This window comes from Scomber japonicus, chromosome 1 (assembly GCF_027409825.1).
Source record: "Scomber japonicus isolate fScoJap1 chromosome 1, fScoJap1.pri, whole genome shotgun sequence".
Taxonomy (NCBI): Eukaryota; Metazoa; Chordata; class Actinopteri; order Scombriformes; family Scombridae; genus Scomber; species Scomber japonicus.
The window spans coordinates 29,845,358-29,866,949 of record NC_070578.1 but is presented as its reverse complement, the minus strand read 5'-3'; the positions used below and the strand labels follow the sequence as shown (position 1 = coordinate 29,866,949).

The 21,592-nt window shown below is 37.7% G+C and overlaps 2 protein-coding genes across 2 annotated transcripts; one reads left to right on the top strand and one right to left on the bottom strand.

The window, feature by feature from the left end:
- Positions 1–4,845: 4,845 nt before the first annotated feature.
- tmem208 (transmembrane protein 208) lies at positions 4,846–12,403 on the bottom strand. Its single transcript, XM_053322489.1, has 6 exons — positions 12,240–12,403; positions 8,598–8,693; positions 8,246–8,305; positions 7,987–8,123; positions 6,466–6,550; positions 4,846–6,300 (listed from the first exon to the last, which is right to left on the bottom strand). The coding sequence occupies exons 1-6, from the start codon at positions 12,243–12,245 to the stop codon at positions 6,163–6,165; spliced, it is 522 nt and encodes a 173-aa protein (XP_053178464.1). The 5' UTR covers positions 12,246–12,403; the 3' UTR covers positions 4,846–6,162.
- A 1,063-nt stretch (positions 12,404–13,466) lies between these two features.
- On the top strand, positions 13,467–20,175 carry slc39a1 (solute carrier family 39 member 1). Its single transcript, XM_053317162.1, has 4 exons — positions 13,467–13,718; positions 14,891–15,021; positions 15,662–15,976; positions 17,695–20,175. The coding sequence occupies exons 1-4, from the start codon at positions 13,604–13,606 to the stop codon at positions 18,046–18,048; spliced, it is 915 nt and encodes a 304-aa protein (XP_053173137.1). The 5' UTR covers positions 13,467–13,603; the 3' UTR covers positions 18,049–20,175.
- Positions 20,176–21,592: the final 1,417 nt, after the last annotated feature.

Genomic DNA, 21,592 nt, shown 5'->3' with positions numbered 1-21,592 from the left:
CCACTTGTGTCTGCTTATCACTCTGACTCGTTTCCTGCTTTTTTATCTCAGATTGTGGGATTTTTGTTAACTTTTCCTGTATTCTCTCAGTTTTTGTAGTTTGGACTGTTGATTTTTTTTTTTTTTTTTTTTTTTAGGCAATAGCATGCAAACCAGTTCTCAGCCGCTATGAGCCTTGAAAGTGGAATGCAGTTTCACCTCCCTTATTTCATCTTGTCAGGATGAACCCTTTTTTATTGCCATGGTAAACAAGAACCTCTCTCTCCCCCTCTTTTTCCTTTTTCTCTCCATCTTAAATCAGCGACTGAGACAAGGACGCTCACATGCTGTAGGTTATTTTCGGATAAATCTCACTACTTTGTGTTGCAGGAAGGAAGTTTGCATATGGAAAAATCACAATAGTTTAAATCTCAGGTCTTTTTTTTTTTAAAGATATCACCAAAGTCCCAATTTTAAAAATATCTTCCTACAGAAAACAAAGTGTGTGTGTGTGTGTGTGTGTGTGTGTGTGTGTGTGTGTGTGTGTGTGTGTGTGTGAGTTTTGAGGGGGTGGGGTTACGTGCGAGTGAGTGGCCCCAGTGCTAAATTACACTGCAACATGGTCCCTCTCAAAGCCCACATCTGGGATTGGCCCTGACAACTGGATGCCGTGCTGCTCTAATTTTGGTTACTTTGTTTATAACCCTATAATAGAGACAGTATAGGACCACAGGGCTGGAATGAAGGAGGGCAGGACACAGCCAAAGTAAAAGCAGTCATTTTGAAAGAGCTTGTGGGGTTATTGGTGTTTTAGGAAAAGTATAAGTCTAGGTAAAATTAGCTGTTTCAATTCCTGTATGTATTGGATTAAAGCTTACAGTATAGTTGACTCACTGTTTTGTATTTTCCTTTTCAACAGGATTCACACCACAACAGTGATTCCTCTTCAAACCTGAAGACTGCAGGTTGTAGCCTGTCAAGTTGGGAAAGCTGGGATGTAACAAAATGAGAAATCTGTAATTATATTGAGAGCAGCCCACTCACTCTCTTTGGAGTCTGAACATCATCAGTGAATACACTTTGTCAACACTTGGATTGACGGTATAGAATCACTTAGTAGACTTGATAATAAACATAGTTTTACCCCCACCCCCCACCCCCACCCCCCCGAGGACCAGGCTCATCTCACAAGATGAAGATAAATGTGTTGAATATAGCTGTGCACCATCTCTTCAGTATCTGAGGATTAAACTGTCATCTATGCATTGATTTGTCACCTCTAATCTAATCTCAACTATGTGAACAGTTTCAAGAGCTACTATTAAAAAAGACAAAAAGAAGAGATAATGATGTTTGAAGCGTTGCAGTTCTTTGTCACACTAATGTGATGATGGCTGCACACTTGATTCATCTTTGTGACATTCAGTCTCATAACTCATATTTATAACAGAACAAAGAAAAGGACCTGCTAGCTGTCTCACTAAAGACTGAAGCTACCACAAAATCTATGACACTGCATCACTTGTGTCTTTAGGGCAACTGGAAAAACTTTAAACAAGCTGGGGTTTTTTTTATGTTGATTCAAAATCAAAGCACAAAGAACAAAATGAAGAAAATACTCCATTACAAGTAAGTCTAGTTGGTTTTTCCTTTCAGTTGATTTGTGCTTGATAGAAGTCTTTGTGAGCATGTGCGGTACCAACTCCTCCTCTGTCGCTATTAAACTATGTTAATCTGTTAAAGCAGCTGCTGTAGTTGGGTTGGAATGAAACCTTGCATGTACACGGACCCCCAAATATCAGCTTGCTGCAGGTGTCCATGTTTTCCCAAGCAGATGCATTGGGATGCCTTTTTGATTGGAAGTCGGGAATACCAACTCAGAAATAGCAACTTCCAACTTTCAATGGATTGGAGTATTATTGCGACAGCACAGATAAATTATCTTCAGCTGAGTAATGACAGCAGCTCACAACCCAAAGACAACAAACTATATAGTTCCACATGCCATTATCAAGCATCTTCAAGTAGGTCTATCTATGGAAGCAGTATCTACATGACACACCCACCTGGTTAGGTTTAGGCATGAGCAGTGGGATAGTTATGGGTCAGGGGGATGTGTCATGTAGTAAAGTGGGTGGGTTGTAGGTCCACAAGACAGCAGACACACCCTTTTCAGCATCTCACTCACAGCTGATGTAATCTGCTGAAAGTATGGTCATTACTGGCTAAATAAACTGCTTCTCGAATGTTGACATTAACATTGGCTCATAATAAAGAAGAAAATTAAAGATTTCAAAACAGACAGTGACACAGCTGACAAATATAAGGTGTTAGATAGACTTACTAGAGGAACTAATGTGATGCGCCTGCTAACCTCAAATGAATCAGAAGGATGCATACTGGAGGAGTAGAGACAGTTTGTTCTGAGGACTTTCGGGTTGAATGGTTTTTATCCAGAGGTGCATGAGGTCAACCTCATGGGCTTTGTTATCCAGATGCACCTCCTTACGGTGGAGAGCCAGTTTCAGATCCTCAGTATCCACTTGGGCCTGTATAAGACTTATTGGATTTATGCTCAGAGCCTGCATGGCAGCCTCCTTCCACCTCCAGACCCTGAGGTGCACCACCTGTCTGAGGCCTTGGTGTAGTTACCACCCCCTCCTCCATCAGCTTCACTGACAAAATAATTCTGACCTTTGTCTTATGTATGTTAAATGGGACAGACAAAGATGTCAAAGAAACTTATAATCAAAAACAAATCTGCTTTTTTGCATCGGCCCAACTTTTAAAGGGTGGGACCTCTTATGAATTCATCCATTTCAAATTCCATACTGTAACCCCCCCACATACACACACACACACACACACACACGCACACACACACACACACGCACACACACACACTCTCTCTCTCTCTCTCTCTCTCTCTCTCTCTCTCTCTCTCACACACACACACACACACACATACACCCCCCCACCCCCCCCCCCCCCCCACACACACACACACTGCAAAAGAGCAAAATTACCAATCGAGGATGATTAGAATACCTGAGAAAAAGAGCATGGATGAGCCCCCACTTAGTGTCACACCCCAGTGTAGGTGGGTTTGGAGCACAACACAGGGGGTTAAAGGTTGGTCCCCAAACCAAAACAATAAAAAGGTAAAACTATTTATAACTATAATTTATAAACAGTGAAATAACAATTGAATATTAAACTGAAGAAGTATAGTTCAGATTGACCCAAGACTAAAATTACATTAGCGTATCGCCTCAAAAAGTGCCAAAAGTACCAATAGAAATATAGTCAACTTACCCTCCCTCCAATAAAGAAAGTAAATAAACATGCTATTTACTACAAACAAATGTGGGATGTTTACTTACAAATTTTTACAAAAAATACATACTATATGTCTAATGGCTAACAATCACAAATACTCACAAACAGCAGGTGTTGCCACTGGACTACTAACAAACACTGCCATTTTAACCTAGAACTCCTAACTGAAAGAGGTCACACACTCCCACACAAAACTACACACAGATTTGAAATACAGCCAAGGCTTTAACAGCTGTGTAATGTGGTAAAAAAGTATTTAATTTGACGCCTGGACTTCTTTTTGAAACAAAAAAATAATCCATTGTATACAATTAAAATATATTAGTAATAAAGTAAACCGTCTAAAACACTAAAACCAATGGATTCAAGAGAAGTTATATTTGAATACATTTTAATTCATTTTTTTTAACTATAAGCTTTAGTTAACTGGAAAAAAATAACATGAGACAAGGTGTGTGTGTGTGTGTGTTATTTAGAAAGTCTAGCATTTTCCAAAGCCCCCTGATTTGCTCCTCTTACCTCATGTGACTCTCATTTTCAAAGATTAGCAATCATATGTCCTCCCTGTCGTGCTACTTTTAGAAGAAAATACATTAAAAAGTCAATTAAATTTTATTTATATAGCGTGAAATCACAACTGTAGTTGTCTCAGGGCACTTTTTACACAGAGCAGGTCAAGACCCCACTTTTTAATTTACAGAGCAAGCACTTGACAACAGAGGCTATAGAAACAGTCCAGTGACTCACAATATTAAACACCACCATTTGAAATATTTCAAAATGTCAACCCTATAGATAAGCTAAGTATTAATATGACGGATAGAAGAGGTATGCAGTCTTTACAAAGCAGTAATACTGATAACACACATCATATAGAGTAAAGCTCATGTTTGTATGAACTATTTGTCTGCACTTATTTTAAAGAGGAGAGGTGTGATCGGTGAAGTGGACACACCTGTGTGGGTCTGTTGTGCTTTATGTAAAGTTTGCAGGAGACAGGCAGAGGAGACGCAGTGAATATCTGAAGATTATTAGATCTACAATTATGACGATTGCCTGTTTCAACAACTGTAATCAATAATTCTGTGTGTGTGTGTGTGTGTGTGTGTGTGTGTGTGTGTGTGTGTGTTGAACCCCTGTAGGAGAGGATGTAATGGCTGACAAGAGAAATATATTTACATTTGAGAGAGAAGAGGCTTGTGGTAACATTGTAAGCTATGATATGCGCTCAGAGAGTTAAAACTGTGGGAGTAAGTTTAAATTTTTTTCTTCTAAGTTGAAAAATAAATCTCTGCTCTCCCCTCTGACTGATCATGACACTGGTGAGAGCTGAAAACTGCTATAAAAGCCTTCACTTTAGACTTAAATTGCACCAAAAGTACAACAGGTATCACAACAAGTTAGAGTGGGGTGTGTAGGATAAATGATGTCTGTTCCTTTCATAGACTTCCATTGTAATTTATGATGTTTAATAATTCTCATAAAATTGTTGGAATATATGCTAGAAAACAAAATATACAATACATCTGCTGAATGTGCTGCACAGTTTGACATTTTAATGTTTTTTTTCTAACACAATCACACAATTAAGACTGAATGCAGAGCAATTTAAATGAACTGAACATTTTTCTACTAGTTTCGACACAACTTCGGACTCAACAAGGTGAATTGTCACAGCCGTTAGAGCACAGCACAGACTTTAACTTTGGCCAAACATTCCTGCGTCTGATTTAGGAGGCTAAAATCCCCCCATTAACTCTGAGAACTACATCACAAGCCTTGATGTTAGAAAAGTGGTTGGCGGTGGACCCAACACTTTGAAAAGAAAAAAATTCCACTGCTGAAATGATTTAATTCAAGATCCCCTGTAAACATGTTTCAAGATATATTAAAATACTCTGCATTGAGTAAATTTGTGTCTAATATGGTTTTTACACAAAAAAAAGTACAATTACCTTAAAATTTCTAAAATAACACCTCCTTCTCCTCCCTGAAAAATCCCAAATCTATGAATATGCAAATGTAAAAACTCATCATACATCATTTTCCTTACAGTGAAGCTCAAACATTGAAGTGATGTAACACAACTGTGACTGCAGAGGGACTTTAAGGCACTATAAGCAAGATTTAGCCTCCTGGTGAAAAGTGTATACAATAGCTTTTTAAGTAACGGAGAGCAGTGAGATTTAACTTTCATAACAGCAACAAGCCTTTCTGACAAATTTGAAAAAAAACAAACAAAAACTATTTTCTTGAAACACGTGATCGACTCCACACATTGGAGGAAGTTTTTATTGCAAAAATGTTCCCATTTTCCTATTAAAACTTGAATTCTATCCAGTTGATTTTTTTTATAAGACTTTAATAGCTCACAAACAAAATCTCTCTGCTCTGTAATGACGGATTGCTGAATAATTCTGTTACATTTGTCAAAAACTACAAAATAAAAATAAAAACATGCCATGACAGAAGAGCCTCTGGCATCATTTCATCAGTGTATTGGGGGGTTGCTGTGAGGGGGGGTGGGGTTGATGGAAATCTGCAGGGGGGCAGTGTGACGGCATTGTGCAATAGCAAAACTCTAATATCTCTGCATGAGGACAAATGATATTTGGACCGTGACATTATCTAAATAGGGAACATTTCATTTCATAATTTGGGGAGAAAATTGGATTACAGGAGAAAACAGAAAGAAAACAAACATGGAAAACAAGATTCCACATTATCAGATTTGGGTTGAGTTTAACTTAATAACAAAATTTCTTCCTGAATAACTTATGAGTTCCATGCTATCTGTATATTAGATTCTGTGTACAAAAATACTGCTCCGTCTGCTCTGCAGCATCAGAATCTCCTCATCTGTCTGCGCTCTTGTCTTCTCTGCTTCTTCTCGTTCACCTCCTCTGGTGCTGAGGGGCTTTCTGCTGTAAACCAGGGGCCCAGGATGTTTACCCACAGCAGGTGCAGGGCACGGGCCGGGGCCTGGGTCACACACAAGACAAGATTGAATTATTAAAAATTAAATAGAAGAATCAGGCAGAAACATCATAAGTAACAATGAGACACAACTGTTGAAACTACTGACTGTTAGATAACAGCTATGTAACCGGACTCATCGGAGTAAATATATTCTACAGGAGCTCTTACCAGCAGCCAAAGATACCAGAAATAAGACGAGATTACGCTGAGCACTTGTACTATGGCTGTAAGCAGGATAACGTCCTTCAGGTGCCTGAAACAAAAAGACACTGTCAATAAAATGTCACTGAAAAACAAAGTGTTTCCATCTAAATGGAGAAAAACCTTTGTGCTCCTCTGCATCAGTGTAGATTTAGTTTTAGTGATGGGGCATCACAATGAAGTCAGGGTTTCTTTAATCAGACAAAACAACTAAATACTATGTGGGTGTTGTTTATAGTGTAAATATTTTGTGAAAGCATCGACAGTCATCTCTACAATATTGTTGTAATATCGATATCGAGGTATCTGGTCTAAAATATCGTGATATTTGATTTTGTCTACATCACCCAGCCCTAGTGTCAATGTTTTGTTCCTTATACATTCACATCACCTCACCTGGCACTCTGTGATCATTCAATTCTAGAAATGGTTGATAGTAACAGTCGTCAATGGGCTCTTCTGGTATACGTGTGTGTAATCGTTTTTTTCAGACATACTCTGTAATGGTTTTGCACATAGCCCTCATACAGGTCGTATATGATGGTGATAATGATATTTGGCATGGTGTGCTGCACTGAGATGTGAATTACAATCAGACTAGAGCATCAGTGTAAGGACTAGTCTGGCATTTGTAGTCTCGTGTCCATCTATGACTTCAGGTTTTTTTTTTTTTAAATTGCATCTCATATTTTTCTGTAGTATGTGTGTTGAGCTTGTACTTCAGCGATAAGTTAATATAAATTAATTATTGAATATAATTAATTAATTTTTTTTTTGAGGTGTAAAGTGTGAGGAGGGGGGCACTTCAAGAGTGGTCACCACACTGTGTTAATCCTAACTAATTGTGATGTCACAAATCATGCTCATAGGTACATGTATTACACTGAAATTCAAGGAGAGCACAAATACATTTTCCCCATTCAGCAGATGAATCAAACACATAAATCATCCTGCATAGTGAATCTCAAACCTCAAAACCTCACAGTTTTGAGTCCAGGGGGACTTAAATATTGGCCCATCTAAATTAAAAACATAAATTCAGTGATCCCCCCCCCCCCCCCCAATAAACAGCCCCAACCTGTTCCACCAGGGCAGACTTTGTGCATACTCTGCCTGCTATAAAACCAAGGGCAAAAACAATACAATAAACCTCTTGCTACTGCTCAAAAGCTTAATTTCAAGCTTTCGAGGACACATTTTATACATATTTTAGCAATCAAACACCTGTAAAACTGTAAAAGTGAGTTCCACTTGGCCTTCTGACTCTTCTACACCTGGTGTTAACATCTGCATTTAATCTACTTTACACTTAAACTCATTTTTATGAAGTATCTGCTGTATTTGGCCTGGAAACATATTTCTCTTTCTCACACAATCCACATGTAGAGTGAACTCTTCACCTCACATGTTCAGCATTCAGAAGGATCCTGATATTCTGTTTTTGACCCTTTTTGAGCATGAATAGTATTCTTTCCTTTGGTTACTTACTCTGCCATTCCCTGCTCCATGTTTAAGTCTATTCCTCCATCGAGGAGACTTCCATCGTCAGCAAACACTGGCTTTGCCATAGCAGACATGGAGCGGTAACTCCCGATGTACACTGATAGTGCAAACACGAGAAACAGCTGGAGGAGGAGGAAAGAAAGACAATGAAACAAATAATAAATTATTAAGGAAGATTTGTGATTTTTTTGTCAACAAATTTTGAGATTTTTAGTGATGTTGTAGTTTGTTTAAATGCACTCACCCATGTCCAAAATGTGGATGAACTGTAGAACATCAAAAGATTTACAGCAGCATATATTGCCTGTGGAAGAAGAGCAGTGTTTGAAAAAAAGTTTCAGTGCTCTATTTCAAGGAGCTTAAACAAGATATAAAAATGTAAAGTTTGAAGTTCGGCTTTTATACAGTGAAACAAAACAAGTTAATTAAAAAAAAAAAAATTACATGCTGGACTGTAGTTACACAAGTTCATGTACAAGCGTCAATCCAATGGGAAGGATAACTATAAATCATTCATTCAAGGACTACATTGTCCATGTCACTGACATTTACTTTTTTTTTTGACTGACACACAAAGTTAGGGTCGAGGTTCTTACATTAGCTCCGAGGATGACTCGTGTGTAGAACTTTAGAGTCCCCTCGTTCTCCTCATAGATCTGCTTCTTTCCCTTTGTGCCAACCTTCCCTTTGGGCTGCAAGGAGGAAAATGAGAGAAAGTGATTTTAGCAATCAAGTATGCCTCTTGCAATTCTGCAACACACGCAAAACACTATACAATGAATCTTACATTTTAAAACATTCTTAAAGAATGAAATCTCTTGCAATCATTGGGAAAAAATTCTATTCAAAATGAAAAACATATTTGAAATTGTAAACACTCACACACACACGCATGAAACTGTTTGTGCACTAACTAAACACCAATCAGTCTGAGCTTGTGCACAACAAACAGACCTCAGGTAAGCTCAACTCTTTCATGAGAACTTTGCAAGGCAACTTTTGAGGTAGTGAGATTGAAAGGAAGAGGAAGAGAGACAGGAGTAGGCTGGAATACGAATACAAAAACAAAGAAGGGGACCAGGCAGTAGACAGAAACATATTTCCTACAACATTATGGCCACTATGGTGAACCATGTCATAAATCATGTCTTGACACTGAGGGAGGCTGGGCAGAGACTCGAGCTGAGGCACCATACAGTATCATCCATAATGGACATTTGGACTGGAGAACAGATACATCTTCAACTTTCTACACTGGACTGTCCCTATGTAATAGTTACACAACACACAGCAACATTCTACATTACAGTAATATACAATGTCCACCTACAATATTAGAAAGCCATCAGTAAAGCCACCAAGGCGGTGGAAAAGGCCTCCAGGTGGCTGTGGATCACAAGGGACAAGCCATGATCTAAAGCTTCACTGACACAGGCTGGGAACTGATCACTTCCAGTCGGGTCGCCTTGGTATAGGGGTCTCAAGTTGAAAGACCCAAAATCCCTAATGACCCCAGGTACTATCACTGGTGACGTGTCCAAGTGCATCGCAGGATGTATGTAAATATTGGGTCTATGCTCCTCAATGAGCAAAAAAGTAGGTATAGTGCTAATACAGTTCTGATGTTACTGTGTATGATAGTATGGTACATAAAAAACAACCTAACCATTGACACCTGCTGAGGGTTTAAGACAACTTCAAATTACCCATGAACAGGAACTGGCCATATTGTGCTGGTTTTAATGGTTTAGTGTACGAGAGCAAATCATTGCAGATCACACAAAATCAATTCTGCCACAACATACGTCAACACCAACTTACGATGATGCAACTGTACAGGGCCGAATTTGGGAGGAACAGTGTTAGAGTCAAAGACCTTTGCTATAATTATGTGCAAGAAAGTAATTATGTTATAATACAGTAATGGCAGTAGATTGCATCCTGTTAGTACTGCATAAATACATTCAGAAATAGCAGTATGTGACCTATACAGGTACCTCCACTCTCACGTTGGGGGGTGGGGGTCTCTCTACCTTATAGTTTTTGACTGAATGTGTCTAAACCCAACCCACCCACCCCCTACTCCCATGCTTGTGTGAAAAATAAAACATTGTAGTCCTGTGTTATGAGTTACACCATAGAGTTACTCTGTTCCACAGAGTCCTGGACTTTGACGCAGCTGCACAGCCTCATGAGTTCATTTTCATTAATGAAGCTGGATTTAATCTAGCTAAAACCAGGCGTCGAGGCTGAAATGTTATAGGACAAAGAGCCGTTGTGAATGTCTCCAGGCAGCGCAGGGGAAATATCGCTATGTGTGGCGCCATTAGTCTGCTGGGAGTTCTTCATCATCATCATGCCACCCTAGGTCGCTACAATACTGCACACGTAATCACATTTCTGTCATAATGTAATTAACAGGATGGACCAAAGCAGCCCACGTTTGTTGTCTTCTGGGATGGCTCCCCATTTCTCAATCTGATTGAGGAATTCTTTACGGCTTGGCGTTGGAAAGTGTATGAACGCCAACCACATGCCTCCCCGGGTCTCCTGCAAGCAATCGAAGAGGCATGTGGAGACACAGAGGTGGGGTCAGCCCGGGGTTAGATATGGCACACAAGGCAATATTTTCCTCTAACTAAGTATGACACTGCTTGTGATGCGATGAGGTGATGTGGCCAGACCCTAACAGAAGGCGGGATCCATAAATCATCCACCAGATCCCTTACAGTCCCTTACAATGCTATTTTTTGTTTACCATTGCATTGTAAGTGTACTGTAATTATTTCTATTTCTGTATTTCTACAGAAACATGTTGTATTGATTACTGTTCTGTAATTTTACTTTTCTTTGTGTTTTTGTTGTAGTTGTTGTACAAACAAGCAATGGCAAAAAATAAGCTGTATTTTTTTTTCTGAAGCTTTTCTATTTCTGTGTTCATTGAAATGTGAGTATTGAACAATCTTTCACAAAAGCTTGTATGAAAACATTTTAAAAAGGTATACGAAGAACTAAAGACGGCAGTGTTTTTATGAAGTGTATCAGTGTATTGATGCTGTTTTAAAGGAGTAATTCAAATGGTGCTTATGTGTTTAATTTTGTTTACATTTTGTTATTTTGAAAAAGGATTGTTAGGTTTTGATTGTTGAGTTTCATTTTGACATAGAGGTAAGATGTTTATCTAAGTGTTGAGTCTTATTTGGCTCTTGTGTAGTTTTGACACAATGAGCCAAATTCCACAAGAAGTGTGTTGGCATTCACGAAGAACTTATGTAATATCTGCTTCATTCAGTTTCAACTTCAGATTTTTCTTCTTTATTCAATATTTGAAAGTTGACCTCACTTGATTTATTAATTTTGTGTGTCCTCATATCTTAGGATAGAAATACAGCCTGGGCGATGATTCAGTCTTTCACATGATATTATGAATCACACAAATACTAGCACAGCAAATAATGCACCTTTGAACTTTGGCTCTTCTCTGCTGGCAATAAAATTTCATTACAAAGCATATCATGACAACAGTAAACAGAATATCTTTGGGTTGTTGACTGGTTGACTGTTGTGGACAACATAAAACATATCACACACACACACACACACACACACACACACACACACACACACACACACACACACACACACACACACACACACACACACACAATGTTTCAAGTATAGTCAGGTGCCCTAAATTGAAACAGGTTCAGTTTTTCTTGCTGTAATCATTCCTCTTATATAATGACCATTAGAAGATCCCTTCATAATGCACTGACAATGTAAATGATGTCACAAAGAGTGACTTTGATGCTAGAGAGTCTGTAAATGACTAACTCTGACTGACGAAGCCTTAGATAAGCTTCAGATCAACTTTTAAATACAATATTTTTTTGCACAAAATGACTGCAGGGACACACTGTAGATCACTTAAATTGAAAGCACATTTGAACGGGATCTTTACCCAGCCAGTATGAACAGGGGGAATGATTACAGCAAGGAAAAACCTCTTTCACTGATTATAAGGGCATCTGACTGCTGACTGCTGTCACATGGCTTCTTTTAATTGATTACAACTATGATTCAGATTTGTTAAATATTCTTCATAGAAACATATTGTGTTATAGTGTTTGTTCTCAAAGCATTTGAGTCAGTGTGATCAGTAAATATGAAGGTGAGTGTAGAAATGAATGAGTGAGCAGCTGAGAGTCTGTCAGATCCTGCTTATTTGAGTCTCTCACCGCCATTCGCTCTCAGACCAGGTGCTGCTCTCTTCTTCTTTCCTCTTCTTTGACATGGACCTCTGACCCGCTACCTCTGCACTCCAATATTATTTCACTGTACCAAAAACAAGAAAAATGAGAGTCGCTGCTGTTCAATTTCTTGTAACACATCAGCATTTGGGGTTGCTGGAGAGCAATATATCCGGCGCAGGAAAATTACATCATCAACTCGTGTGAATAACATTTGAAATTTGAAGAAAGGATGCCATCTGCTGGTTATATATTATATTTAAAAAAGTCACAAGGCAGCAGGAAAGAAAATGCACTTGTGATTACCTATAATCATGTAATTAAAAGATTAATTACAGTTTTTTTTCTGAATGCTTAAACCAGGGGTGTCAAACATATGGCACACCAGCCAGAACTGGCCAGCCAAGGGGTCCGATCCGGCCCACTAGATCATTTTCAGACACTTTGTTCTGCTGCTTCAGAGGTTTTTTTCCCCACCCTGACCATTCATATATATATATATATATATATATATATATATATATATATATATATATATATATATATATATATATATATATATATATATATATATATATATATATAAAACAAAAAACAACAACCCTGAAATATATTGACCTAGATGGAGTTATGTCTTATTTGCATGGGAACACTGATTATATTATATATACTTAATATTAAAAATGAATATACAAAATGAAGTTATTTTGAATGACATGTTTTAAATTATCCAAAATAGTGTAAAATGACAACAAATATGTATATAATTGCATTTTATAACATAACTCTGCTATGGAACACCATTATTAGGTTAAATACTTAGCACTCTTGCGGACTTTATCAAATTGAAATAACATTAACACACGTTTTAATGTGTCAGATGGAGTTGACAACAATCAAGTTATGAATTATATAAATGTCAATTTTAACAAAAAGTGTTTTAATATTTATGGTCGAAACGCGAAACCTCCTATCTGAAAAACTTATCTTGCAGATAGATTGAATATGAATATATCCTTCCCTGTTCTCATCAAAGTGAAATCAGCCAATCAGAAAATCCTGCAGATTGGAGGCGTTGCTACTAAAAAGTGTTGTAATGTAAAAGAGTCAACAGGAGGCGCACTTTCTCATGATTTTCTAGAAACTTGTTTTTGTACCCTTTTCAGCCTCCGTAGCCTGGGTGTCTGGTCCACTTTGTACAGTGTATAATAACAACATGATGGTCGCTGCTGCTTTCAGTACAGGAGGGGAAACTTGTCGTCGAGCGAGCTTCGGCTTGCTTTAAACCTGATCTGATGATAGTAGAGTTTGGTGGTGAAGCTTTTTCTTAAACTGACACCTTACAGCTCAACATGGAGTACTTGCTGCAGGTGAAAATAGGCGCTCTGGTCGGGTTATTGTTCCTAACTCTTCTTTTTGGATTCATCCCTGCTCGAGTCAAGTGGTTCAGCCAAACAAATGGGTCAGGTAGGTAAAATAAACCTCAATCAATAAGTCTGCATACATATCTGCTTTTATCAATGTCACACATGGACGTAACCTAAAAATCTCAGTAACCAGGTTGAAACATGTCAATTAAAAGTAAATATTGTTTTTATTGGATCGCTTGTAGTTTTATTACACCAATGCCGAATTAAAGTAGGAAAGCCAAAGCTTCATTTGCAGCTTTTAGTTTTGCTCTACAGTCAGTTACTGTTTACAGACAAACAGGTAAAAGGCTAAATTGCCAAAATGTTCAATGTAGTTTGGTGTTACAGCCCCATCAATGATGAGCAGAACAGGAGCTTTCTGACATTAGTCGTCTGTTTTAAGTGAATCATTTTAAGCTGTAGACAGGAGTTGTAGAAGTTCTTATCTGATATCGATTTTATCAACTGTGACTTAGAAAAACCACCAACGATGTGTTAACAGCTGGGGAGATGAGAGAGAGATAATAAATTGATTAATAATGAGGTGGATAAACTACAACCATTGATCATAATAACAAATACCATTCAATATGTACATGCTTTACTGCTTTATTGTCATAAAACATCCACACATAAGTATTACTACTTCTTGCACCATTATATCCTAATTATTTCTTCTGTTAAGCTATATGTGTAAGGTCCTTTACTATCATTAATAAACCCTCCTTTCAACCCTGGGCTGGAGTCACCTGATAAGGATAAAGCCTAAAGCCTTCCTAAGACATGGTTACATTTTAATTATGTATAACTCAGCCAAATTAAGGGAGTCAGTTGGTGGACTTTGTCTGTCCTCTGTGAGATGGAAGTGAAAGTATCATTTCTCTCTTATAGCATCCTTGCGTGTGTTTCAGTGGAGTCAATTTCGATAGTGTGCTGACTCATTTTCGCTTTATGATGCTGATGTGTCACATGATCTCCCATCAATCAGTCTGAAATTGCCTCACCTCTCACTTCTTGCTTCCTGGAATGTTTTATTTACCAAGTTAGAACATTTTAAATATCATTTTTAAAAGAAATTCACTAAGTCAGAGTCAGACACTCCATAGCTGAGCCTAAAATTGGAAACAATTCTTTTACATTCAAGTAAATATCCTCCTGTTTGTAATAAATCTACCCTTGTGTGTTCATTCATCTTACAACAAAATACATGTTTCATCTGTACATTTCCAGAGACCCATCGCACCGTCTTGAGTCTGATCAGCTGTTTTGCCGGAGGGGTTTTCTTGGCAGCATGTCTGCTCGACATCATTCCAGATTATCTGTCGGACGCCAGCATCGCACTGGATGCTCGAGGGCTGGAGGTAAGTCCAGCTCTAGACAGATCTGGACAAGTTTGGGGTCTTGAAAGAACCTCAAATATATTAGATCTGCATCAATAGTAATTCACTTTATTTTATTTGTGTACAGCTTTTTTTATCATGGACATTTCCTTTAATATGTTGAAGAAATATATTTGGAAATTAGTAAACTGAATATTTGGGGTTTTAGGCTGTTGGTCAGATAAAATACATCACTCTGGACTCACCTTTTATGATGTTTTATTGTTTAAATGACAAAATAAATTATGATGATACACACAATTTAGAGAACAAATATGTCCATGCACGTTATGCATAATGTAGTGCAGTGACTTCTAACCAGAGGATAATACAGGGGTGAATTGTATTAAAAACATTAATTTTAAAAATCAATTCAAAAGATCTCATTTGGAAGATGATGGTAGGTGTTGATGTCAGGTTAATTGTGCTCATCTGACATGGCTGGGATAATATGAGACAGAAAAAGGTTGGGTACCTCTGCTGTAGTTAACTAAGTATATATGTTTATTTTATAGAACCGCAACAGCAGCTTTAACTGTGTTGAAATATGATTAAAATCTCTCTTGACTTTACCAGACTAAACCTGCAAACTAGTTAATCTCTATATGTTGCTCTCACACAGACCGACTTCCCCCTCCCAGAGTTCATCATGGCTGCTGGCTTCTTCATGGTCCTCATCTTGGAGAGGTTTGTCCTGAATTGTAAGGAAATGGTAGGGACTCGGGACGAGAGGGCACCCCTTATACACGACAACAGAAACGGGCATGACCATGGGCATGGGATATCCTCGAGTCCTGATCTGGAGAGCAGCGGCCATCATGTCCATGTTGACTTTCAGGCCCACTCTCCCTTCCGTTCCTTCATGCTCTTCCTCTCTCTCTCGCTCCACTCTGTTTTTGAGGGTCTTGCCATAGGCCTACAGAGCACTGACTCAAAGGTAAGAAGAGAGAAAGTACTCAGTGTTAAATCTACCTAAATAATCCTCTTTGTTTTCCCACACTTTTATCTAACTCTGCCTCTCTGGTTCTTCATGCTTGAAGGTCATGTCTTGGCCTTAGGAAACATTTGTCTGAGAAAAGTTGAAATCCTATATACCTTTTTTTTAAACTTTTATCTATTCTGGGGAATTTCTCTGGGAGCAATGCTCTCTTTTCCAGTAACACCTTGTTCACATTCCATATTCATACCGGGAAGCAGCCCAGTACAACCACAATCTGATCTGCTTGAGCAGTTGCCTTGCTCAAGGGCATCTCATTAATCGTAATGGGAGGGGCAAGGACTGTTTGTTCACTTTCCCCACCCAGATTTATACATGCCGGTCTGGGGGATTAAACTTGCGACCCTCAGTCACAAGCTTGCTTCCTCTAACCTTTAGACCACCACTTGCCCAGAGGGTTTCAGTGTGCGGCTTCAGGACTCTGTGGCAGGAATCTCACAGTCATGAGACTCAAATCTACATCTTCCAGTCACAAGACCATCTCTAAACAGCAACATACTATCAGAGCTGCCTTGGGACTTTACATCCTCATTTAATGTAGTTTTTTTTAGTTTATATATAGCTGGGTAGCTGGCTGACATTTCCATAAGTATGTTGAAATAATGTATTTAGATCATATATATATAAAAGCTTTATTTATTTGTGTAAATCCCATGGTTAAACTGTATCTTACTACCTGCTAAGAATCTTGTCTTTGCTGACCTGCATTAGTTGAAGTTCTAACCTTACTTCAGTGATATGATTTGTTTATGATTATTAGGTGTGGTTATAAGTGCAGCAGAGCATAAATCAAAGAGAAGTATGAAAAAACGGTAAGCCAGATTTTCAGGTGCGTGTTGAACAGCATCAGCTCGTCTGTTCTTGTTAACTGCCAAAAAATTATTATTATTATTTTGATTATTTTTTACCCTAATCAGTAACCTAAACGTGGGAAATATGAATGATATAATCTCCTGTATCAGAGAGAAATAGATGTCTGCTATTTAGATATTATCTCATGATGTATAACCTCATATCATTCAACCATGTTTTCAGAATCAGACAGTGGCAGATAAAATACTGGAAATACTGAGACAATACTGAGTAAAAGTAGTAATAGCACAGTGCAAAGTCTTGCATTCAAAATCGAAAGTAAAAGTATTAGTTGCAAAATGTACTTAAAATCAAAAGTAAAATTACTCATTGTGCATTGTGTCATGTTTTATTGTGTTTCTAAGTGGAATAAAAGATGATTGAGATCCTTTAATGTCAAAGTGAAAACAGATCTTGACAAAGGTATCTAAATGAATTACAAATATACAATACATAATCATCTGCTAAATAATATCAATCTATTTTTACTGGGAAATTTAGATCTGAAAAGTAATTAGTAACAATAGCTGCTGTGAAATAAATGTAGTGGAAAGTACAGTATTTCTCTCTAAAATGTATGAAGTTGAAATATGAAGTAGCATTAAATGGATAAATTAAGAACTGTACTTAATTACAGTACTTGAGTAAATGTAGTTTGTTACAACTAAACGACTAACATAGAATACCTACACAAAGATTATGATGTTGATGGACAGTCTATCATCAGGGGTTGTGGACTTGTTGGATATGATGTTGAACAAGTAATGAAAGATAACCATTAAAACCTGTTTTCTTGTTTTCTCCAGGTTTTAGAGATCTGCATTGCTATACTTGTCCACAAGAGCATCATAGTGTTCAGCCTGTCGGTGAAGCTGGTCCAGAGCGCAGTTCGTCCTCTGTGGGTGATTGCTTACATCGTAGTGTTCGCCGTAATGTCACCTTTAGGCATCGCCATCGGTATTGGTGTGATGGAGGCCAAGCTAGAAGCTGGAGCCCTAATCCAGGCTGTCCTAGAGGGGCTCGCTGCAGGCACATTTGTTTACATCACCTTTTTGGAGATCCTCCCACATGAGCTCAACTCTCCAGGGAAGCAGCTTCTCAAGGTACTCTTCATCCTGCTAGGCTTCAGCGTCATGGCTGGCCTCACGTTTATCGGTTGACATGAAGACCAGTCGTCATTTCAACTGGTCAGCATGTGACCTGGACGCTTTGTGCCAACTACTGCAGCTCCCACGTGTGTGGGTGACTTTTGTACATAAAGACAAACTGTTCTCATTATAAAAAGACACACTTGCCACACTGTTACTTCCAACTTTAAAGTTTGCCATGTCAAAGGAAGTATGATAACAGTAGCTGGTTTTTATTTCTTTTAATATGCTTGTTTTTAAAATGTCCTAATTGAGAATTATTTCTCAATATAATTTCTTTTAAGGAGGATTTTATATGAAGAGGAACCACTTAATGATAAGTTATGAATGACCGAGAGCCTGAGGGTATAGGGGAAAAGTCCTCTCTTTATCACTGGCCTAGTTTTGAAACATGCTTTGGATCTGCAAACAAAATCTCTGCCTCTGACCTTTGACACAATTGAGGAAACCACCACTGGAAACAAAGGGCCCTCCCTCACTGTGTGTATGTGATACCTTGTAATTAATTCAATCATGTGAGTTTAACCTCACCTCCAAATATTTCATGTTTACATTTGATTTGAAGTTTGACAGCATTTTGTCTCTAATAAAAGCACTGCTTGTGCCTTCACTTTTGTATTTCATACAGTACTCTGGTTCTTTAGTACAAGCTCAGCTGGATTGTTGGTCTTCATAAATTGTTATTAATAGTGTTTCTACTGATCTGGGTTCACTTCATACATTTTGGGATTTTAGTGCAATCCTTTTTAGTTGTAGTTTCCTTACAAACTGCATAATGCACCATTTCTGACATTTGTTTAGTAAAACTGGGGAAATGTAAACTGACTCCCTCATGCCTTAAGATGTTTTTTGCCAAAAAAAGGTTAAAGAAAAAAAAGAAAAGAATGGATGTCATGACAAAAGGTAGAGGATTTTTTTTTATGCTGTTGCACTTTTCCAATAAAAAAAAATCAGTGTATCTCCACACTTGATGTAACAGGCTGTTGACAACCCACTATTTAAACAAGCTGATTGCTATTGTTTACAGTGTATTCACCTTTGGTCTTGTTTCGTCCACTGTGACACTTTATGTCTTATTAAAACATGATATCTACACTGAGTCCTTTACTTCTCTATTTGAATTGTGGAAAAATGCAGAAGCATAATTTCAAACCGACTGGAGGCCCAGGGACAGAGATGTAGTTTTCATGGTCTGCACATGTGAACTGGCTTTAATAGAGTCCCCAAAAAAGATGTCTTGTTTTAGTAGGAAAAACAATACTTTTTCAAACACATCTCAAAAACATCCAGTACATCTGTGCATTAAGTTCACTCTAAGTCAGTCATGTTAAAGTCTGTGCATGTAATTATAGATTTCAACTGTCCCCGCTTCGTCACATTTCCTGTTTCAGTCTTGTGATTTATTTCCTATGTAAGCAGGAAGTTGGGATGTGGTTGATAGCTAATGTCAGCAAAAATATGATATGTGATAGTCATTCAAACCAACGAATTCAATTGTGGTGTGCCTCAATTTTTGTGCTGATGTGCTCATTATCATGTGATCAAGACTGATGAAACTGTCTCCACCAAAAAAAAAAAAGAATAGACTGCCACTGCTTTCACTTCAGTGTTGTTACTTTGCTGTAACAGTGTCACTCATTTCTAAGAAATGAAAAGACATGAAAACATTGTACTACTGTTTTCCAGTTTAGTTGATCTAAATTGCATTACAGCTTAATGGTTTGTCATAGCACAGTAAAGTGCACTAAAGTTTATATGAAGTAGTTGTGGGTGAATCGTTATATAAAGTATTATAACTACATGTAGGGCGGGTTTTGCTTAAGGCATGTTTAGAAAATACCAGCATCAATAGGATCAGTGTAAATACAGTATGCATTGATCTCAGATTAAATTATGCCCTGAGCAGTGAGCACATGGACAAATATAAACTCTTTACACTTTTGTGCTGATGAATGTGTGCATTCACACAGCATTTACCTCATTAGTTCAGACAATTTACACATAAACATTTTTTTTTACCATGATAAACATGTTTGTTTTTTAGCAGTAATCTGATAAAGTGAGCAGTAAATAAAAAGAAAGCAAAACTGAATGTTTGCCAGATTATTGAAATGGTATTAAAGATATTAAGTCAGGTAGCTTTTTGAGAGTTTGAGAGGAATTGAGAGTTCCCCTCATAAACTATTATGCACTGTTGCCCCCTGCATGATTGTACACCTTAATAATAATGATGAAAAATGAATTAATGAATTTTAAAAAGTATCATTATTAATATCAGTGATTCTGACCCTGGTATCAAATCTGAAATTAATTGTAATGATAATTGTACATTGATGATTATACGATAAGAAGATAAGAATGTCAGACACAAGACAATATAATTACAGTCATTTTACTGTACATGTGAATGTAGTAACTATACCAAAACTATGTGCAATGTGTTATAATATTTGTTGTTGGTTATGAGTTTCGTGTGTAACCACTGGGGATGAAATGTGCTGTCATCCTCCTTTGTTAAACATACTGATGATGCCTTTATGTTTCTACAAATGAACCTGTTGCTAGTGGAGATTCACCGACCCGACCTTTTCAGTCCTGATACTGTTACCCGGCCAATGCTGTTTAATTAATAGTCTGTATAGTATGCCTCACAGTGTGGGAGAGAGTGGGATGAGTCTTTTATGTGTAAGGCAACATCAGGCTTGACTTAAACATTGCTTTTCCAACTTTGTAAAACAAAATGTAACAAATAAATAATAAATATAAATGTATTGAATTGTTATTTATTCAAATAATGGCATCCAATACTGGCCCATTATTACTATATACCATCCAGCTATTTTAGTAAGTATTGGACTGACATCCATAGCATATTGTACCATTATGAGTCTCTCTTCCTCAACTCTAATTGTAATCCAAAGAGAGTCATTTTAAATGCAGTAATAATGGGCCCTGAATGATTCCTTATAGATTTCTTCATTGGAGTGGGCTTGTGGAGGATTTGATACTGTTTGGTCAATGGCGCAGCGGTTAACTGGTGCCACTAGGTGGAAGTGTTGAACCTTTGATTGAAAGCCTAATTTTACTCAGATTTTCCCCTCAATTAAGGATAGAGTTTCAGGATTATAGAATTAGTGAGATAACATTTTGATATCCTGTAATACTGTTTGGAGTCGGTTAAAGGAGACGTGAATATAGGTTTCAGGTCTACTTTACTTGACACGTGTTTGAGATTTATAATCAGGCTATTTAATATTTTAACTTTTTAAATTGCTTTTTGGACACCTCGCTTGATTTGCCTTGTAAGATATTCTTGTGACCTTAAGTCTTCATCAGTTTTCATACTTTTAAATGAACAATGGTTAAGATTTGAAGATCTTTTCAAGCCAAGTAATTTTTCTTTTTTAACCCAATATCACAAATTTGCCTTAGGGGGCTTTACAATCTATACAGCATGCAACATCCCCTATCCCGGGCCCCTCAGTTTGACTTAGAAAAAAACTCTTTAATTGGAACAAATGGGCCCTGTTCCAACCCTAAAACCTAATCTAGTATT

Excerpts from the sequence above, each read along its gene's own strand:
- slc39a1 (XM_053317162.1), top strand. The coding sequence starts at position 13,604 with ATGGAGTACTTGCTGCAGGTGAAAATAGGCGCTCTGGTCGGGTTATTG. Across the intron at positions 15,022-15,661 it reads TGGATGCTCGAGGGCTGGAG|ACCGACTTCCCCCTCCCAGA; the intron begins GTAAGTCCAGCT and ends GCTCTCACACAG. Across the intron at positions 15,977-17,694 it reads TACAGAGCACTGACTCAAAG|GTTTTAGAGATCTGCATTGC; the intron begins GTAAGAAGAGAG and ends TGTTTTCTCCAG.
- tmem208 (XM_053322489.1), bottom strand. Across the intron at positions 8,306-8,597 it reads GAGTCATCCTCGGAGCTAAT|GCAATATATGCTGCTGTAAA; the intron begins GTAAGAACCTCG and ends CTTCTTCCACAG. Across the intron at positions 6,551-7,986 it reads ATGGAGCAGGGAATGGCAGA|GCACCTGAAGGACGTTATCC; the intron begins GTAAGTAACCAA and ends TTTTTGTTTCAG.